The 19,268-nt window shown below is 37.7% G+C and overlaps 2 protein-coding genes and 1 pseudogene across 9 annotated transcripts in view; all 3 read left to right on the forward strand.

Moving 5' to 3' along the window:
- LOC134484003 (cytochrome P450 2C7-like) overlaps positions 1–19,268 on the forward strand; it is a 301,184-nt gene that overhangs the window by 244,353 nt on the left and 37,563 nt on the right. The gene's annotated exons all lie outside the window — the stretch shown is intronic.
- Cyp2c6_v1-ps3 (cytochrome P450, family 2, subfamily C, polypeptide 6, variant 1, pseudogene 3) lies at positions 217–4,244 on the forward strand (annotated as a pseudogene).
- LOC100911718 (cytochrome P450 2C6-like) overlaps positions 16,844–19,268 on the forward strand; it is a 46,592-nt gene continuing 44,167 nt past the window's right edge. For 3 of the 7 annotated variants that reach the window (XR_010061283.1, XR_010061284.1, XM_063280359.1), the window contains exons 1-3: positions 16,844–17,054; positions 18,770–18,932; positions 19,107–19,256. Coding sequence is in view for 5 of the 7 variants with exons in the window: in XM_063280359.1 (XP_063136429.1) it covers positions 16,848–17,054; positions 18,770–18,932; positions 19,107–19,256 (520 nt within the window). In the remaining 2 variants the exon portion in view is untranslated. Of the gene's footprint in view, positions 17,055–17,764; positions 17,893–18,769; positions 18,933–19,106; positions 19,257–19,268 lie in introns of all 7 variants that reach the window. The other 4 variants (XM_063280353.1, XM_063280352.1, XM_063280351.1 and 1 more) reach the window with 4 other exon arrangements.

A 19,268-nucleotide genomic window follows, 5' to 3' on the forward strand; every position in this document is an offset into this window, starting at 1 on the left:
TAAAGCAGATGAGTAGATAGTTTGAGGTATATCATGAGATATTAAAGCATGAAGAACAGCTTATTTTTGTTATTGTCACTAGAATAAAGTCCATGTAAAAGACAGATTACAGATCAGAAGCTAGCTGATTAGTCAATTATGCCATATTGATTCTGTAGCCACATGATAAAAGCTCTAAGCTACCTGATCAGAGCTGTGTCACTAAAGAGAAACTCAATGGATCTGGTCATGTTGCTGGTGCTCACTCTCTCCTGTCTCATTCTCCTGTCTATCTGGAGACAGAGTTCTGGGAGAGGAAAGCATCCTCAGGCCCTACTCCTCTCCCAATTATTGGCAATTTCTTTCATCTAGATTTGAATAACATCACCCAATCCTTAACCAGTGTAATTATGCTCCTCTAGTACCTTGCAAAGAAAGATAAATATAACTCTTTTAAAAATTTCTTTTCATTTTGAGATTATAATTACATAGTTATTATTTTGAGATTATAATATATTCTTCCTCTTTTCTCTTTCCAATCCTTCCCATATACTCCTTCTTGTTCTTTTATATAATCCGTGGCCATTCTCTTATTATTGTTGTTACATGCATATAGATATATTTATATATATATATATATATTCCTAAATATAAGCTGTAAAGTCTGTATAACATTATTTTTGTGTACATTTTCAGGACTTGCCCAAACGGCATTGTAATCAATAATTGTAAAGCTAAAAACCTGTAAAGGTCATTTTTTATCCCCATCAGAAATTGAAGAAAAAGCAATTTTTATGGTGAATTAGAGAACTTTGGGTATTTACATATTATAATGACATTTGGAAAATTGCAAAAACTATGTATACTTCTCATCTTTATTTTATTTCTGTTTCCATATTTTTTGCTAAGTCTCTGGAAAGGGACACATGATACCATCCACCAAGTCAGGCAGCACTTTAAATCTCTGTATTTATTAGCATTTGGTGCTGAAGTTCTCTAAATAGCTGATGTTTTATTAAAAGAAACTATCCGTAGATGACGCAAAACACAGGAAATAAGAGAACTAAACATATTTGATACTATCCAAATTGACTTTTCTTCTGTGCCTGGGACCATGAATGCCTCAGGGTGAATCTGTTCTCTTAGCAGATGCCCATGCTGTGTGCTGCTTCAGTGGTGCACCATCTCCACATCTCTAGTAATGATAGAATGAACTTAGGGTCCCCACTATGGATTTTCTCTCTTCTTCCTGGGGCTAAGCTGCACAGGAAAAGCCTTATAGGTGTTGCTGAAACTGTCATCTGAGCATTGATACTTATTTTATTATGAGTGAACATGGAATTAGATTGTCCAGGTATCAAGTGATAAAAAAGAGTATTTTTAAATGTTGAGTACTCTTAGATTTTTAGTTTATTATTATTATTATTATTATTATTATTATTATTATTATTATTAAATTATTTACCTCCCAAATGTTGCCTATTACTCCCTTGAAGAGTTCTTCTTCATTCCCTTTCTCTTTTGTTTCCGAGAGGGTGACTTAGTCATCCCCCTTTCCTGGTATATAAAGTCTCTGTAGACTTAGTCTCATCCTTTCCCACTAAAGCCAGAAGCCATGTTTAGTCCTCTGCTATACATGTGTGAGAAGCCTTGTACAAGTTTGTGTATGCTCTTTAGTTTGTGGCTTATTCTCTGGAAACTCCCAGTGGTCCAGGTTAGTTAACACTCTTTGTCTTCCTGTGGGGTTGCTATCCCCTTCAGTTTCTTCAATCCTCCCACTCTTCTTTACCCTTCTTATAGTCCAATGTTGAACTGTAAATATATATCCTTTTCAGTCAGCGGCTTGTAGAGCCTCTCATTGGAAAGAAATGCTAGGTTTCTGTCTGTAAGCACAACATAGCATCAGTAATAGTGTCAGCATTTGGTGACTGCCCATGGGATAGAGTCTTTTATTCATGAGCAATTCATCCCCAAAATGAATTTGGAAAACTCTTGCTTCAAGTACTTACTGAAACATGATCAAGAGACTTGCTGAATATTTTGATGTGACTCTTTATTGTAATCTAAATTTCAACTGTCTGGGTCATCACATTGTGACAACACTGAAAAGTAACAATTACCCATTATTATGCTTTTCAATTTCCAGTTCTCAAAAGTGAATGGCTCTGTGTTCACTCTGTACTTTGGCATGAAGCTCATTGTGATATTGCATGGATATGCAGCAACAAAAGAAGGCTTGATTGATCACGGAGAGGAGTTTACTAAAAGAGGAAGCTTCCCAGTAGCTGAAAAAATTAATAAAGGCCTTGGTAAGTGTACATGTTTATGAGTGAGCTGGGTAGCATTCACAGTGAGGAAGAAGATAGAGAGCAAAGGCCAGACTTGATCCTGGGGCTCAGACTATGCCTCTCTAGGGTTGTGTCTTCTCCAATGCTCTCCTTCTTCCTGGGATCACATTGTAGTTTCTATTCCCATTTGTTCAGGAATTGCTTTTAGCCATGGAAATAGATGGAAAGAAATAAGACGCTTTACACTCATGACCTTGCAGAATTTGGGTATGGGGAAAGAGAGCATTGAGGACCGTGTTCAAGAGGAAACACAGTGCCTTGTGTAGGAACTGAGGAAAACCAATGGTGATCATACTTTCCTGTTTTGACTTTTCCATCCTGATACAGGTTAGAGTCCAATGGATCTACTGGTATTATTCTATTCAAAATGATGTTTTCTCTGTTGCTTTTGAATCAGGTATCATGAACACAGCATTTATTTTAATTTTCTAATAACTTACATCCTTAGAACAAACATACATTATTTATTGCTAGTCGTTTTTACCACAGATCAATTGCTATTTAAAATGGTGGCAGTGACTTCATCTACATTTAAAGATTCCAAACCAGATGTTATTTTTTTCATTTTCTTGAACTACTTTCATCTCCCCAACTTCACTGATGTGGCAATGTGTCTTGAATGCTCATTTTCATAGTCCTGGGTACTTATGAGTCAAAGTATATTTTCATTCCTTAGCTGTATTTAATAGAATTTCGTCATGATTTGAAAACTTATCATAATTTCATTTTATTATGATTTGTATGCTTTAAGAATTTACACATGACAGTATTAATCTTCAAACACAAAGAACTTAATAAAATGACTTGTTTAAGTAACCTTGAATTGTTTTCATTACCAACATCTCATTTTTGCTAATTATATTACATATCTGTCTTCTGTTGTGTAAACCATTTCTCTCTGTATTTGCTGTTTTGGCTTAGGTGATGAACAGATCTTCAATTACTATGTGAATGCTACTCAACCCTGAAATACATTTCATAGAACAGTCAAGTTATCTGCTTAAATTATGAAGAAACTTGTCTTTAAGTACTTTCTCCAAAATAAAATGAAGACTGACAATCATATTTTGGTGAAGTTTAAAATTTCTCCAGGGATTTTACCCATTAACAAAGATAAAGTGCCCTCTTGGTATATTTTAATAACATATTACAATTGTTTCCCATTCCTCAGGCTCACCCTGTGACCCTACCTTCATCTTGGGCTGTGCTCCTTGCAATGTCATCTGCTCCATTATTTTCCAGAATTGTTTTGATTATAAAGATCAAGATTTTCTTAGCTTGATGGAAAAACTCAATGAGAACATCAAGATTGTGAGCAGTCCCTGGATATAGGTGAAGAAAATTCATCTCCTCCTGAAAGCAAAGTTATGACTATTCTTTTTCACAGATCAAATTACAAGGGGACTAATAGTGATGTAATGGTACCCATGCCCTGCCTAGAGTAGTATGAATGGGACCTCTGGAAGAGAGGTCTATGTCCTTCGCTAAACCAACAGATAAATAAAGCACAAATGCCAAGAAAGCTCAAGCTGCTTATCTTCCTATGTGATGTTATTTTTATTTGACACACAGAGAGGTTTTTCTACAAATTAATCCATTGATTTTTAGAAAGATATTCAGTCACTCATAGAAGAACATTTTTGAACTACTCACAAGTTCTTGTACTATCAATAGTTAAAACCTACCCATTTCTGTATTTGGCATAAATAACAGTGTAGACAGAAAATATTCTTCTAAAGATATTTTGGATAATGATACGGGAAGCACTGAAACCACTGAAATGTTTGCTGCTTTATTTTGGATCCTCCATGACAAGGGAACAGGAAGAAATGATAATATGAATGGTGGATCATGAATATCTTCACAATCTTTCCCTGTGATGAATTAGCATCTCCAGCTCTCTGCCTATATAGTAGTTATGGACCACAAAGAAGTAAATAATGGTGTGTACTTTTTGTCAAGGAATCTTTAGAGGCGCACACAATTCCACGTTCTCACTTCATGTCAGAGATTGGATGATTGAAAAGCTTTCTGCAGTAAATTATGTACCCTATTTTAGCATGTACTAGCATCCAAAGTGTAAGGATTACATTACTTAATATCATATGATATTTAAAATTTGTAGGCAAAATTGAATTATTACTGAATATGAAAAAATTCACTGTGAACCAGGATTATATGGGCAGGATTTTCTTCCTCAATTTTTCTACTACATAGAATTTATATATAATTTTATTATGTATAAAATGGAGCAACTCTTTTTCAAGGTGAAAATAAACCATTCATGGGACTATAAATCAAAATCAGGCTTGCTAGATTATAGTATTTATGTACTTCTTTATTATACCTTATGCATTTAATAAATTCTTGGTGTTTTTCCTTGTAGTTCTGCAGTTCTTTCCCTGTTTTCATTGATTATTGTCTGGGAAGTCATATGACATTAGCTAAAAAATGTGTATCATACTAGAAACTACATTCTGAAGAAAATAAAAGAACATCAAGAATCACTGGATGTTACAAATCCTCATGACTTTATTGATTATGACCTAATTAAGTGGAAGCAGGTAAAGCGTTGATATATACTCATTTATTTCATTTTTCAAGTATTTTCTCATTCACTGAATACTTAAATATTTGCCAGAGCTTTGTAAACACTCAGTTCAGTGTCATTTGAACACTAACTTGAATAGTTATTGGGTGTGTGAAAATACAATATGGATTCAGGAACACATAAGGAGAATTGGTTAATTAGAACACATTGCCATTTATCTTAGCACATAAAATAAACAAAACCGAGTAGAAAGACAATATTAAGTGCAGCAGAGATGGAAACTGACCCAAATCATGCCATAAAGTATAAGTTATTGTGACTGATAAACTTTGTATTTTTTTGTTTTTCCCTGCTTTTCCAAATTCATGCCATTGTGTGATTTCATTTATTATTTATTCAATACATTGTGTAAGAAAGTATTCATTTGTAATTATCATTTTGTGCCTTAAGCATTTTTCAAACAGAAATGAGATTTTATTTTATTTTAATTTTTATGTTTTTTGTTCTATTCTTTATTTTTATGGTCCAGTCTTTATTCCTCTCTCAGTTCGCCTTCTGATTGTTCTTCATCTTATTCTTCCTCACCACCCTTGTCTACAAAAGGTTGTCCCCACCAGCACTAGGCCACCAGACCTTCCCACTTCCTGGGGCCTCAATTCTCTGAAGGGTTAGGTGCATCTTCTCTCACTGAGGTCAGAGCAGGTAGTTCTCTGCTGTAGATGTGTTGGGGGCCTCATGTCAGCTGGTGTATGCTTCCTGGTTGGTGGCACATGGTCTGAGAGATCTTGGGGATCCAGGAAGACTGCTGGTCTTCCTATGGGGTCACCCTTCTCCTTACCTTCTACTAGTTTTACCCTAATTCAACCACAAGGGTCAGTAGCTTCTGTCCATTAGTTTCCTATAAGTATCTGCATCTGATTCTTTCAGCTGCTTGCTGAGCCTTGAATTGGATCCCAATTTGGGCCTGTCACTGGACCTCCTTACCTTCAGTCTCTTCTCCATTTTTGTCCCTGCAATTCTTTCAGACAGGAAAAATCTGGGTCAGAGTTTTTGACTGTGGGATGTCAACCCCATTCCTTCACTTGACAATCTGTCTTTCTACCAGTTTCCTCTCCTGACTGTAGGGCATTACTTTTTTTAAAATTTAATTTATCAATTTATTTATTTATATTTCAAATGTTATCCTCCTTCCCAATTTCCCCTCCAAAAGCACCCTACACCACCCTATCCTCCTGCTTGCATGAGGTGGCTCCCCTACACACCCACTCACTCCACATCACTGCCTTAGCATTTCCCTACACTGGGGCATCAAGCCTTCAAAGGACCAAGGGCCTCCCCTCCCATGGATGCCAAATAACTCTGTCCTCTGCTACTTCTGCAGCTGGAACCCTGGGTCCTTCCATGCCTATTCTTCGGTTCGTGGTTTATTCCCTGGGAGCTCTGGGTGTCTGGTTGGTTTATATTGTTATTCTTCCTATGGGGTTGCAACTCCCCTCGGCTATCTCAGTCCTTTCTCAAACTCCCATGTGTGTCAGTCTCTGGTTGGTATGTCTTTCAGTCTCTGCTCCATTCTTTCTCCTTCTATTTCCTTTAGCCAGGAGAAATTCAGGGTTAAATTTTTGAAGGGTGAATGGCCCCATCACCAACCAGGGGCTGTGCCTAACCTCTGGATATGGTCTCTACAGGTTCCCCCTCCCCTTTGTTGGGTATTTCAGCTAATATCATTCCTGTTGGGTCCTGGGAGCCTTTGCTTTCCTGGCATCTGGGTCTTTCTGTTGGCTTCCCCCTGTTCCCCGTCTTTCATCACTACACACCTCTGTTCAATTTCTTGACCATCTGAACATCTCCCCTGTCTCCTTCCACATCTGATCCTGCCCCCTTCTTTTGCCTCTACCCCTCCTCTCTTCCTCCTATGTCCCTCCCACTTATACCTCCTGTTGTTACTTTGCTGCCCTTTCGATGTAGGACTGAAGCATCCACACTTTGGTCTTTCTTCTTCTTCAGATTCTTATGGTCTCTGAGTTATTCTGAGCTTATGGTCGGTATTCTGAGCTTTTGTACTAATGTCCACATATCAATGAATACATACCATGTGTGTTCTTTTGTGATTGTGTTACCTCACTTAGGATGACATTTTATAGTTTTGTGAGTTTCATTGTTTTAAATGGTGGTGTAGTACTCCATTTTGTAAGTGTACCAACATTTTCTGTATCCATTTTTCTGTTGAAGGACATTTGGTTTGTTTCCATTCTTTGGCTATTAGAAATAAGGCTGATATGAACATAGTGGAGCATATGTCCTTGTTATATGTTGGAGCATCTTTCAGGTGTATGTCCAGGAGTGTATAGCTGGGTCCTCATTTGGTACTATGTCCAATTTTCTGAGGGCATTTCTTCTGGAGTCCCTCCCTTTGTGTCCTGAGAATCTCTCACCTCCCAGGTCTCTGGTACCTTGTAGAGGGTTCATCTACAACCTATCTCCCAAGGTTGCCTGTTTTCACTTTTTTCAGCTGATCCTCAGGGCTTTAGTCCTGTTTACCCCCAATACCAGATAATGTTTCCTCTTTTGCCTGTCTTCTTTCCCACCCTAGTCCCTTCTTCCTTCTGCGCCCCACGATTGCTTTCTTCTCCCTGTCAAGTGGATTGAGGCATCCTCACTTGTGTCCTTTGACTTGTTAGCTTCCTTGAATTCTATGGACTGTATCCTGGGTATTCTGTACTTTTTTGGCTAATATGCACATATTAGTGAGTACATGCCATGCATGCCACTTTGGGTCAGAGTTACCTCACTTAGGATGACATTTTCTAGTTCCATCCATCTGCTGGCAAAACTCAGGATGTCCTTGTTGTCAATAGATAAATAGTATTTTCTTACGCAAATGAATCATGTTTTCCCTATCCATTCTTCCATCGTGGGACATGTGGGTTGTTTACAGCTTCTGACTGTTACAAATAAAGCCACTATGAACAAGTGGAACACATACTCCTGTAGCATGGTGGGGCATTTTCTGGGTATATGCCCAGGAGAGGTATAGTGGGTCTTCAGGTATATATATATTTCCAATTTTCTGAGGAATCTGCAAACTGATTTCCAGAGTGGTTGCACCAGTTTGCAATCCCACCAGCAGTTGAGGAAGGTTCCTTTTCTCCACAACCTTGCCAACATGTGCTGTAATGTGAATTTTTGATCTTAGCCATTTTGATGGGCTAAGGTGGAATCATGGGGTCATTTTGATTTGCATTTTCCTGATCACTGAGGACTTTGATCATTTCTTTAAGTGATTCTCAGGTATTCGAGATTCCTCTTTTGTGAATTCTCCGTTTAGTTTTATACCTTATTTTTTCATTATTTCCTGCATTCTACTCCTTTTGAGTGAATTTATTTCTCTTTGTTCTAGAACTTTGGTGTGCTGCCAATAGAGCAACATGAGCCAGGCAAAATATTACTGCTAAGTGGGAGATGGGAATGCAGGGAATACCATGATGTATCAATAACATTGAAGACCTAAATATATCACATGCTTGAGCTATAGAACATGAAGAAATAAATCAGACATGATGATCTGTATACCAGAAGACATCCATGGAGATCTGTGGGGGTGGGGGACAGCTGAAGCAAACAAACCATTACACTCTTTGAGGGGGAATAGGGAGCCATGTCAAGGTAGCCACTTTCTTTCACTGCTATTATGTTGCTGAAAGGCTAGCACAAGTAGGGAGTGGAATTGTATTTGAAGCTTCTGCTATGGTTGGCACAAAGTGGTGAAGCACTGGCAGGGGGCTAGGATAGCAGGTAAAATGCAGTGGACAGGTTGGGGCTACTGGGTAGGAAGTGACTGTGGTGTGTTGCCAGGGCAGCATCTAGTGGCAGAATCTCTTGGAGAGAATTCTTCCTCCTCCTCCTCTTCCTCCTCCTCCTCCTCCTCTTCCTCCTCCTCCTCCTCCTCCTCCTCCTCCTCCTCCTCCTTTGCACTTGATCTGCCATATTCTTGGTTGACGGGGTGGTGTCAGGCATTTCTGTTAGGAACCAAGATAGGCTTAGGTTGATCCGGTGGGAAAACGTAAGTCAACCACACCCAGTTTAAGTTGAGGGTCTGGTCCCTTCCAAATTCCATCCAAAGGACCATGTCCATATATTATGGCAGGGGGAGATAAATTTGGTGTGTGTCAGTGGAGGAAGATAGGAGGGTGTTTGGAGTTTTTGTAAATGTTAAATTTGTTTAGTGTAGACAGAGCTATTATTAATTGTACATTAGGGGGTATGTGGTTGTCTTTTGTTTTTGAAATTGGATTTCAAGGGTTTGATGTACTTTTTCTACTATTCCTTGAGGGAAATCCCTGTATGGTGAACAATTTCCCAACATGTGCAGAAGGTTTTGAATTGAGAGCTAGTGAAGTCAGGGAGATTATCAGGTTTTATCTGTTGAGGAATGTCATGATGGCAAAGGTAGAGAGCATATGGTGAATTAGCTGTTTTGACTTTTCACTTATTTGGGCTGTAGCCCACATGTGTATGGATCTACTGTAACAAAAGCATACTTTTGCCTAGCAAATTGAGAAACATAGATGACACCAATTTACCCTCAGGTGATTTATTAGAGAGCTCTGGGGTTGGGGTCCATCATTTTTAAAGCCGGGATGGTAATAATTGATGCACATGAGGAACATGCTTTTATTATCCTTCAGATTTAAGCCAGGGTGATGTGGGGGAAGCTGGCATGAAACCCTTTCATATTTGTGTGTATACAAATAAAATTTGTCTGTTTGTTCAATGGAGACCCCCACAGCTTACTACAACTGACTTCATGATGAACGTACCCTTAGGACATAAAACTCAGAGCACAGCCAATACTACTTGCCAAAATGAAAACAAAACAAACAAAACAAAAACTGAAAAACTAAAAACGAAAAAAACCCCTTAGTCATGAAAGTCCAGTTCTGGGAAAGTCTCCCAATGTATTATTCTTACTTTTTGGCTTCTGTAGTTCAGCTTCTAACTAATCATATTTTTAACTGAAGTATGTTAGCATAGAGTATGGTATTTGTGCTTAAAAGTTCATCATAAGAAATGCTCAGGGCTACATTGAGATCCAGAAAAACCAATGCTGTTACCAGCTGGCTAATAGATTTACTGTTGGCTTAAACCTATGTCTGAGCAGTCTCCTTTTATGGGTACCTATAAGACACCTTCTTTTGTGTCTTTCCTATGAAGACAATTACTCTTCATTGTGCTTCCTGATGTTGGAAGAAGGATAGTATGGGCATCCCTTTGAAAACCAATGCTGTTTGTCATATCCCATCCTGAAACTATAGTTTAGACCAGTCCAGAGACAAGTTTAGTAAAGGGAAAGGACCAAGGTTAGGTCATGCTGCCTATGTACAGATACTTCAGATTGTGTTTTGTAGCTCAAGGTTTTATCAGCTACCCACAATGATTCTAGTGGGAAATAAAACAGGTTAAGACATATTTCTCTAACTATTCCATAGGCTCTGACTTCAGCTAGTATCCTGGGCATTGAGGCCATAAGGATCACATCAATTTAAGAGCTTACTAATTTCCAATATAAATTCAAATATAAAGTTTTATGCTTTTTAGTCTAGCTTATGTCTAGTAAATGTAACTTTGTTTCTTTGGGATTTTAGTTCAATGTGAGTCAGGCAGCAAATTCTGCTTAACTTACACAAGATGACTTTTGGTCACCAAAAGTCTAAAGAATATTAATATAGAACTTTTCTGACTTCCATGTCAGAAAACAATGATCTAATTATTAACTAGATTTGAAAGATAAGGATCAAACTTTTTTGATCTCAATGTCAAGTATTATGATGTAATTATTAACTAAGTTCATGTTTGTTTTAAATAGGATTTAATAAGGTTGATATTGAATCACAGTACACAGTCAGTAAAGGTTGGTAGATGCAATAGAACTGAATGTCTATGTGGAGAAAAAAAAAAGGGCAAGATAAGGACTCACATCCTGGCTCAACTACCTGTCTCTGTCTGCCTAGGCAAAGGACAGAATCTCCAAGACTTACCTTTTAATCCCTGGTGGAAATAATTTTGGCTTAGACAAAGAAAGTAGAGAAAATCAAATGAAATACTGAAGTGAGCATTTTAAGAAAATACACAGAATATGTATAATATGATTTATGAAATACTGTATAACAGTTTTAAAAGACAATTTTCTGTGATAAGAGAGCTTAGCAATATCTTTTTAGCCAATTTAGAACAAGTATGATGTCACCTCTACAAGGATGCCACTGCGTGAGCTTTGCCATTATAATTAGAATAACATATATCATTCCATTAATATTTGAATTTTTATGATCCCATTCTGAATGGTTTGGTCATTTTAAACTATGATTTCTAACATTCTCAATTACCTATGATATATTAAAGCCAGAGGAAACTGCACTGTTTTCAACTTTCATTATTTATTGTATAGTATTTTTTTCTTATCAATTACAGAGTTATGATGACAGTTTTATGTCAAGTTGAAACAAGCTAGAGTCATTTTGAAAAAGTGAACCTCAATTGATAAAATGTCTCTCTCAGTTCTGGCTATAGATATATTTTTAATTAGTGATTGATTGAAGAGGACCCAGCTCATGATGGGTGGAGCCATCTATGGGAGGGTGTTTCTGTGTTTTAGGGGAAAGCAGGATGAACAAGCCTTGGGAAACAAACCAGTAAAGTCATCTCTCCATGACTTCTGTATCAGTCTCTACTTCCTGAACACACCCTGCTTGAGTTCTTGTTTTGACTTCCTCCAATTATGAACCATCCTGTAGAATTGTAAACCAATTAAAGACTTTCCTCCTTAATTTGCTTTTGGTTATGATATTTCATCACACCATTATTAACTCTAATTTAGACAATAATAAAAAATAGAAAACACTTTTTCTTGGGGAGACAATATATTCAGTTACTCACAGTTCCGCAAGTATTTTCTGCTCAGATATCAAATGTTTCTGTGGTCAGTTATACTGACCTAGTTTCTCTTCTAGAGTGATGTGAAGGGGGCAATTCCAATACTTTATTAATGTAGTCATATAGGTATACAGCTGTACTTTGGTGATTTTGTGGACTGCCTAACAGAGGGTGTAGCTGTTTTGCCTGAACTTGAAACTTTTTTCCTTCCTACTGTGTTGTCTTTTCTAGTCTCAAATAAGGGCTCTTGTATATTTTTACTGTATCATGATTTGCGCCATTTGACTGTCATCCCTTGAAGGCCTGCACTTTTCTGAATAGAAAACCGAGCATCGAGAGGAGTAGTACTGCGGAGAGAAGGGAGATGGAAGAAACAAGGAGAAGTAGAGGGATGAGAGGCCTGGATGTATGATATTAGATAAGAATCTATTTTAAATAAGAAGTTGTAACAAAACTACAGTGAGTAACTATGGCCATAAGAAAATCTCACTGAATTCATTTTTTTCTATGTACTGTGTGATACTGACAGTACTTCTGTTTGTCTTTTCACCATTAGGACAAATAAAAAGTATTTTCCATGGATTGTATTTTATGATCTTTTATTCAAGATGTCTGAGTAACACTAGGCGCACTTTTTTACTTAGTTGTATTTATCAGTATTTTTTATTGGATATATTTCTTTATTTACATTTCAAATGTTATTTCCTTTTCTGGTTTCATGTCCATAAGACTCCTAGCCCCTTAGCATCTCCCATAAAAGTGTTCCCCCCCATACGGACCACTACAATCCCCCTGACATTACCCTGCACTAGGGGTCCAACTTAGGCAGGACCAAGGGTTGCCCCTTCCACTGGTGCCCCAACAAGACTATTCTCTGCTACATATGTAGTTGGATACCTGGGTCAGTCCATGTATAGTTTTTGGGTAGTGGTTTAGTCCCCAGAAGCTCTGGTTGGTTGGCATTGCTGTTGTTATGGCATTGCAAGTCCCTTCAGCTCTTTCGATCCTTTCTCTAATTCCCCCAAATTGTGTCCCATTCTCAGCTCAGTGGTTTGCTGCTAACGTTTATCTCTGTATTTGACATGCTCCTGTTGTGTCTCTCAGGAGAGATCTATATCTGATACCTGTTAGCATGCACTTCTTAGCTCCATACATCTTATCTAGTTTTGGTGGCTATATATGCCACATGTCGGCAGGGTCTGAATGGCTGATCCTTCAGTTTCTGCTCTAAACTTTGCCTCCATAACCCTTCCTATGGATATTTTTCCTTCATTTTAAGGAGTGAAAGCACCCGTATTTTGGTCATGCTACTTCTTGAGCTTCATGTGGTCTGTGAATTGCATCTTGGGTAATTCGAGTTTGGGACTAATGCAGACTTATCAATGAATGCCCACCATGTGTGTTTTTCTGTGATTGGGTTACCTTACTCAGGATGATATTTTCTAGTTCATTCCATTTGCCTATGAATTCCATGAAGTCATTATTTTTTTTCTTTTTTTCAGAGCTGGGGACCGAACCCAGGGCCTTGCGCTTGCTAGGCAAGTGCTCTACCGCTGAGCTAAATCCCCAACCCCAGTCATTATTTTTGATTGATTAGTAGTACTCCTTTGTGTAAATGTACCACATTTTTTGAATCCATTCCTCTGTTGAAGGGCATCTGGGTTCTTTCCATCTTCTGGATATTGGAAATTAGGCTGCTATGAACATATAGGAGCATGTTTCTTTGTTGTATGTTGGAGTACCATTTGGGTATATTCCCAGGAGAGGTATAACTGGGTCCTCAGGTAGTGGAATGTCCAGTTTTCTGAGGAACATCCAGACTGATTTCCAGAATAGTTCTACCAGTTTTCAATCTCACCAACAATGGAGGAGTGTTTCTCTCTCTCCACATCCTTGCAAACATCTGCTGTCACCTGAGATTTTTATCTTATTCATTCCGACTGGTATGAGGTGGAATCTGAGAGTTGTTTTGATTTGCATTTCTCCGATAACTAAAGATGTTATTTCTTTACATGCTTCACAGCCATTCGATATTCCTCAGCTTAGAATTCGTTGTTTAACTCTGTACCCCACTTTTTATAGGGTTATTTGGCTATCTGGAGTCTAACTTCTTGAGTTCTTTGTATATTTTGGATATTAACCCTCCATTAGATGGAGGATTGATAAAGATCTTTTCCCAATCTGTTGATTGCCGTTTTGTCCTAATGCCGGTGTCTTTTTCCTTACAAAACTTTGCAGTTTTTTGAGGTCTCATTTGTCTATTCTGGTTCTTAGAGCATAAGCTGTTGGTGTTTTGTTCATGAAGTTTTCTCCAATGCCTATGTGTTCGAGCATCTTCCTCACTTTTTCTTCTATTAGTTTCAGTGTATCTGGTTTGATGTGGAGGTTGTTGATCCATTTGAACTTGTGCTTTGTACAGGGTGATAAGAATGGATCAATCCACATTCTTCTACATGCTGACCTCCAGTTGAATCAGCACCATTGTTTGAAAATGCTATCTTTTTTCCATTGGATTATTTTAGCTCCTTTGACAAAGATCATGTGACCATGGGTCTGTGGGTTTATTTCTGGGTCTTCAATTCTATTCCATTGATATAATCTGCCTGTCTCTGTACCAATAACAGTTTTTATGACTATTGCTCTGTAATACTGCTTGAGGTTAGGGATGGTGACTCCCCCAGAAGTTCTTTTATTGTTGAGGATATTTTTCTCTATCCTGTTTCTTTTCTTATTCCAAAGGAATTTGCAAATTGTTCTTCCTATTTCTATGAAGAATCGAGTTGGAAATTTGATGGGGATTGTATTGAATCTGTTGATTGCTTTTGGCAAAATGGCCATTTTTACTAAATCAATCCTGCCAATCCATGAGCATGAGAGATCTGTCCATCTTCTGAGATATTCTTTAATTTCTTTCTTCAGAGACTTGAAGTTCTTGTCATACAGATCTTTCACTTGCTTAGTTAACGTCATATCAAGATATTTTATTTATTTATTTGAGACTATCATAAAGGGTGCCATTTCCCTAATTTCTTTCTCAGCCTGTTTATCCTTTGAGTAGAAGAAGGCTACTCATTTGTTTGAGTTAATTTTATCTCTAGACATTTTGTTGAATTTTTTTAGCTGGTTAATAGTTCTTTGGTAGAACTTTTGGGGTCACTTTAGTATACTATCATATCATCTGCAAATAGTCATATTTGACTTCTTCCCTTCCAATTTGTATCACTTTGACCTCCTTTCTTTGTCTGATTGCTATGGCTAAAACTTTGCATACTACATTGAATAAATAGGGAGAGAGTGGGCAGTCTCATGTAGTCCCTGATTTTAGTGGAATTGCTTCATATTACTCTTCATTGATTTTAGTGTTACCTACTGTTTTGCTGTGTGTTGCTTTTACTATGCTTAGTTTGGGCCTTGAATTTCTGATCTTTCCAGGGCTTTTGTCATGAAGGGGTGTTGAATTTTGTCAAATGCTTTTTCTGCATGTAATGAAATGATGATGTGGTTCTTATCTTTGAGTTTGTTTATATAGTGGATTACATTGATGGATTTCTGTATATTAAACGATCCCTGCACCCCTGGGATGGAGCTACTTGATCATTATGGATGATCATTTTAATGTGTTCTTGGATTTGGATTGCAAAAATTTATTGTGTATTTGTCAGTCGATATTCATAAGGGGAATTGGTCTGAAGTTCTCTTTCTTTGTTGAGTCTTTGGTTTTGGTTTAAGAGTAGTTGTGGCTTCATAGAAGAAAACTGATAGTGCTCTGTCTGTTTCTATTTTGTGGAATAGTATAGACAGTATTGGTATGATGTCTTCTATGAAGTCTGATAGAATTCCGCACTAGTCTTTTAAATACTTTTTAAAAATTTATTTATTATCTTTATTTAACACTCTAGAATATGTTTCCCTCTGGGTCCACCCTCTGACTGTTCCAATCCCGTATCTCCCCCACTTCAACAAACTCCCTATTTCCACGAGGATTTCCCCACTGCCACCCCATCAGACTTCTTAAATCCTTGAGGTTTCCGGTCTCTTGAGGGTTAGGTGCATATTCTCTGACTGAACACGGCCTGAGCAGTCCTCTGCTGTAGATGTGTTGGGAGCCCCATATCAGCTGGTATCTGCTGCCTGGTTGGAGGTTCAGTTTATGAGAGCTCTCGGAGGTCCAGGTTAATTGAGACTGCTGGTCTTCCTAAAGGGTTGCCCTCATCCTCAGCCTCTTCTAGATTTCCCTAATTCAACCACAGGGGCTGGTAGCTTCTGTCCATATGTTGGATATGAATATCTACATCTTTCTCTTTCAGCTGCTTGTTGGGTCTTTCAGAGAGCATTCATGATAGGTCCATTTTTGTGAACACTCCATAGCCTCAGTAATATTGTCAGTCCTTGGGGCCTCTCCTTGAGCTGGATCCCAGTTTGGGACACTGATTTTAATAGAAGAGGAAGTGGGAAAGTTTCTTGAACTCACTGGAAAAGGGGAAATTTCCTAAATTGAACTCCAATTGCTCATACTCTAAGATCAAGAATTGATAAACGGGACCTCGCAAAATTTGAAAGCTTCTGTAAGGCAAAGGACATAGTCAATAGGGAATATCAGCAGCCGACAGATTAAGGAAAATTATTTCACTAACTTGACCTCTGATAGAGGGCTAATATCCAAAATCTATAAAGAACTCAAAAAGCTAACCATCAAAGAACCAAACAACCCAATGAAAAATGGGGTATTAAATATTTATAACGTTACAGTTATTGAGAATGCTTGTGTAAATGTCTGAGGTAACAAATATTTCAATTATACACACAGTTAAATATACAGTTAAACTTGGGCATGGTGGCTCATGCATATACTTCTAACCTTGGGAAGGTCAAGCAGATAAGTACACAGTTTGAGTTATATCATGAGATGTTTAAGAACGAAGAAGAGCTTATTTTTGTTATTGTCCCTAGGATAAAGTTCATGTAAAAGAAAAAGATCAGCAGGTAGCTGATTAGTCAATTATGCAATATTGATTCAGCAGCCACATGATAAAAGCTCTATGCTTCCTGGCAGAGCTGTGTCAATAAAGAGAAACTCAATGGATCTGGTCATGTTGCTGGTGCTCACTCTCACCTGTCTTATTCTCCTGTCAATCTGGAGACAGAGTTCTGGGAGAGGAAAGCTCCCCCCAGGCCCTATTCCTCTCCCAATTATTGGCAATATCTTTCAGCTAAATGTGAAGAACATCACCCAATCCTTAACCAGTGTAAGTATGCTTATGCTCCTCTTTTACCTTGCAAGGAAAGGTGAATATAACTCTTTTAAAAATTTCTTTTCATTTTGAGATTATAATTACATAATTATTATTTTGAGATCATAATATATTCCTCTTTCACTTTTCTCTTTCCAAACCCTCCCATACACTCCTACTTTTCTTTTATACAATCAATGGCCATTCTTTTATTAATTGGTACATGCAAATAGGTATATTTATATACATATATTCATAACTATAGCGTATAAAGTCTGTGTAATCTTATTTTCATTTACATTTTCAGGACTTGCCCAAATGGCCTTCTAATTGATTAATGATTGTAAAGTTAGAATCCTATGAAGGTTCATTTCTATCCCCATGAGAAATTGAAGAAAAAGCAATTTCTATGGTGAATTAGAGAACTTTGTGTCTTTACATATTAAAATAACATTTGGAAAATTGCGAAAACTATGTATACTTCTTTTCTTTATTTTATTGCTGTTTCCATATTTTTTGCTAAGTCTCTGGAAAAGGGCATATGACACCATCCACCAAATCATGCAGCATTTTAAAGATGTGTATTTATTATCTTTTGGTATTGAAGTTCCCTAAATAACTGATGTTTTATTAAAATAAAATATCCATAGATGAGGCAAAACACAGGAAATAAGAGAACAAACATATTTGATACTATTCAAATTGACTTTTATTCTGTGCCTCAGGGTGAAACTGTTCTCTTAACAGATGCCCATGCTTTGTGCAGCTTTGGTACTACACAGTCTCCACACTTGTGGTAATGATAGAATTAACTTGGGGTCCTCACTATGGATTTTCTCTTTTATTCCTGAAGGTAAGCTGCACAGAAAAAGGCTTACAGGTGTTGGTGAAATCGTCATCTGAGCATTGACACTAATTTTAGTATGAGTGAACATGGAATTAGATTGTCCAGGCATCAAGTGATAAAAAAGAGTGCTTTTAAATGTTGAGTACTTTTACATTTTTAAATTAATATTAGTTATTATTATTATTATTATTATTATTATGTTATTTACCCCCCCAATATTGACTATCATCCCCCTTGCATAGTTCTTCCTCATTCTCCTTCTACTTTGTTTCTGAGAAGGTGCCCCTTATTCATCTCCCTTCCCTGGTGTATAAAGTCTATGTAGGATTAGGCACATCCTTTCCCACTGAAGCCAGACAAGGTAGTCCTCTCCTATATATGTGCCGAAGCCTCAGTTCAGGGTTTGTATTCTCTTTAGTTTGTGATTTAGTCCCTGAAAACTCCCAGTGGCCCAGGTTAGTTAACACTCTTTGGTTTCTTATGGAATTGCTATTCCCTTATGTTCCTTCAATCTTCCCACTCTTTCTTACTCTTCCTACAGTTCGATTTTTGACTGTAAACATCTATAATTTTGTCAATCAGTTGCTCTTTGAGCCTCTCATAGGAAAGTCATACTAGGTTCCTGTCTGCAAGCACAACATTGAATCAGTAACAGTTGCCAGGGTTTGGTGACTGCCCATGGAATGGATCTTTTATTCATGAGCAATTCAGCCCCAAAATGAATTTGGAAAACTTTTGCCTGAAGTACTTACTGAAATACAATCAAGAGACCTGCTGAATATTTTGATGCGGTACTTTATTGTATTCTAAATATCAAGTGCCTGGGCCATTGTGACATCACTGAAAAGTGACAAGTACCCATTGGTTGCTTTTCAATTTCCAGTTCTCAAAAGTGTATGGTCCTGTATTTACTCTTTACTTTGGCCTGAAGCCCACTGTGATATTGCATGGATATGAAGCAGTAAAAGAAGCTTTGATTGATCATGGGGAGGAGTTTGCTGAAAGAGGAAGCTTCCCAGTAGTTGAAAAAATTAATAAAGACCTTGGTAAGTATGCATTTTTATGAGTGAGCTGGGTAGCATTCACAGAGAGGAAGAAGATAGACAGCAAAGGCCAGACTTGATCCTGGGGCTCAGACTATGCCTCTCTAGGATTGTGTCTTCTCCAGTGCCCTCTTTCTTTCTGAGATCACATTGTAGTTTCTATTCCCATTTGTTTAGGAATTGCTTTTAGCCATGGAAATAGATGGAAAGAAATACGACGCTTTACCCTCACAACTCTGCGGAATTTGGGCATGGGGAAAAGGAACATTGAGGATCATGTTCAAGAGGAAGCACGGTGCCTTGTGGAGGAACTGAGGAAAACCAATGGTAAGTAAATTT

The sequence above is a fragment of the Rattus norvegicus genome, chromosome 1, assembly GCF_036323735.1.
Source record: "Rattus norvegicus strain BN/NHsdMcwi chromosome 1, GRCr8, whole genome shotgun sequence".
In the NCBI taxonomy this organism is placed as follows: Eukaryota; Metazoa; Chordata; class Mammalia; order Rodentia; family Muridae; genus Rattus; species Rattus norvegicus.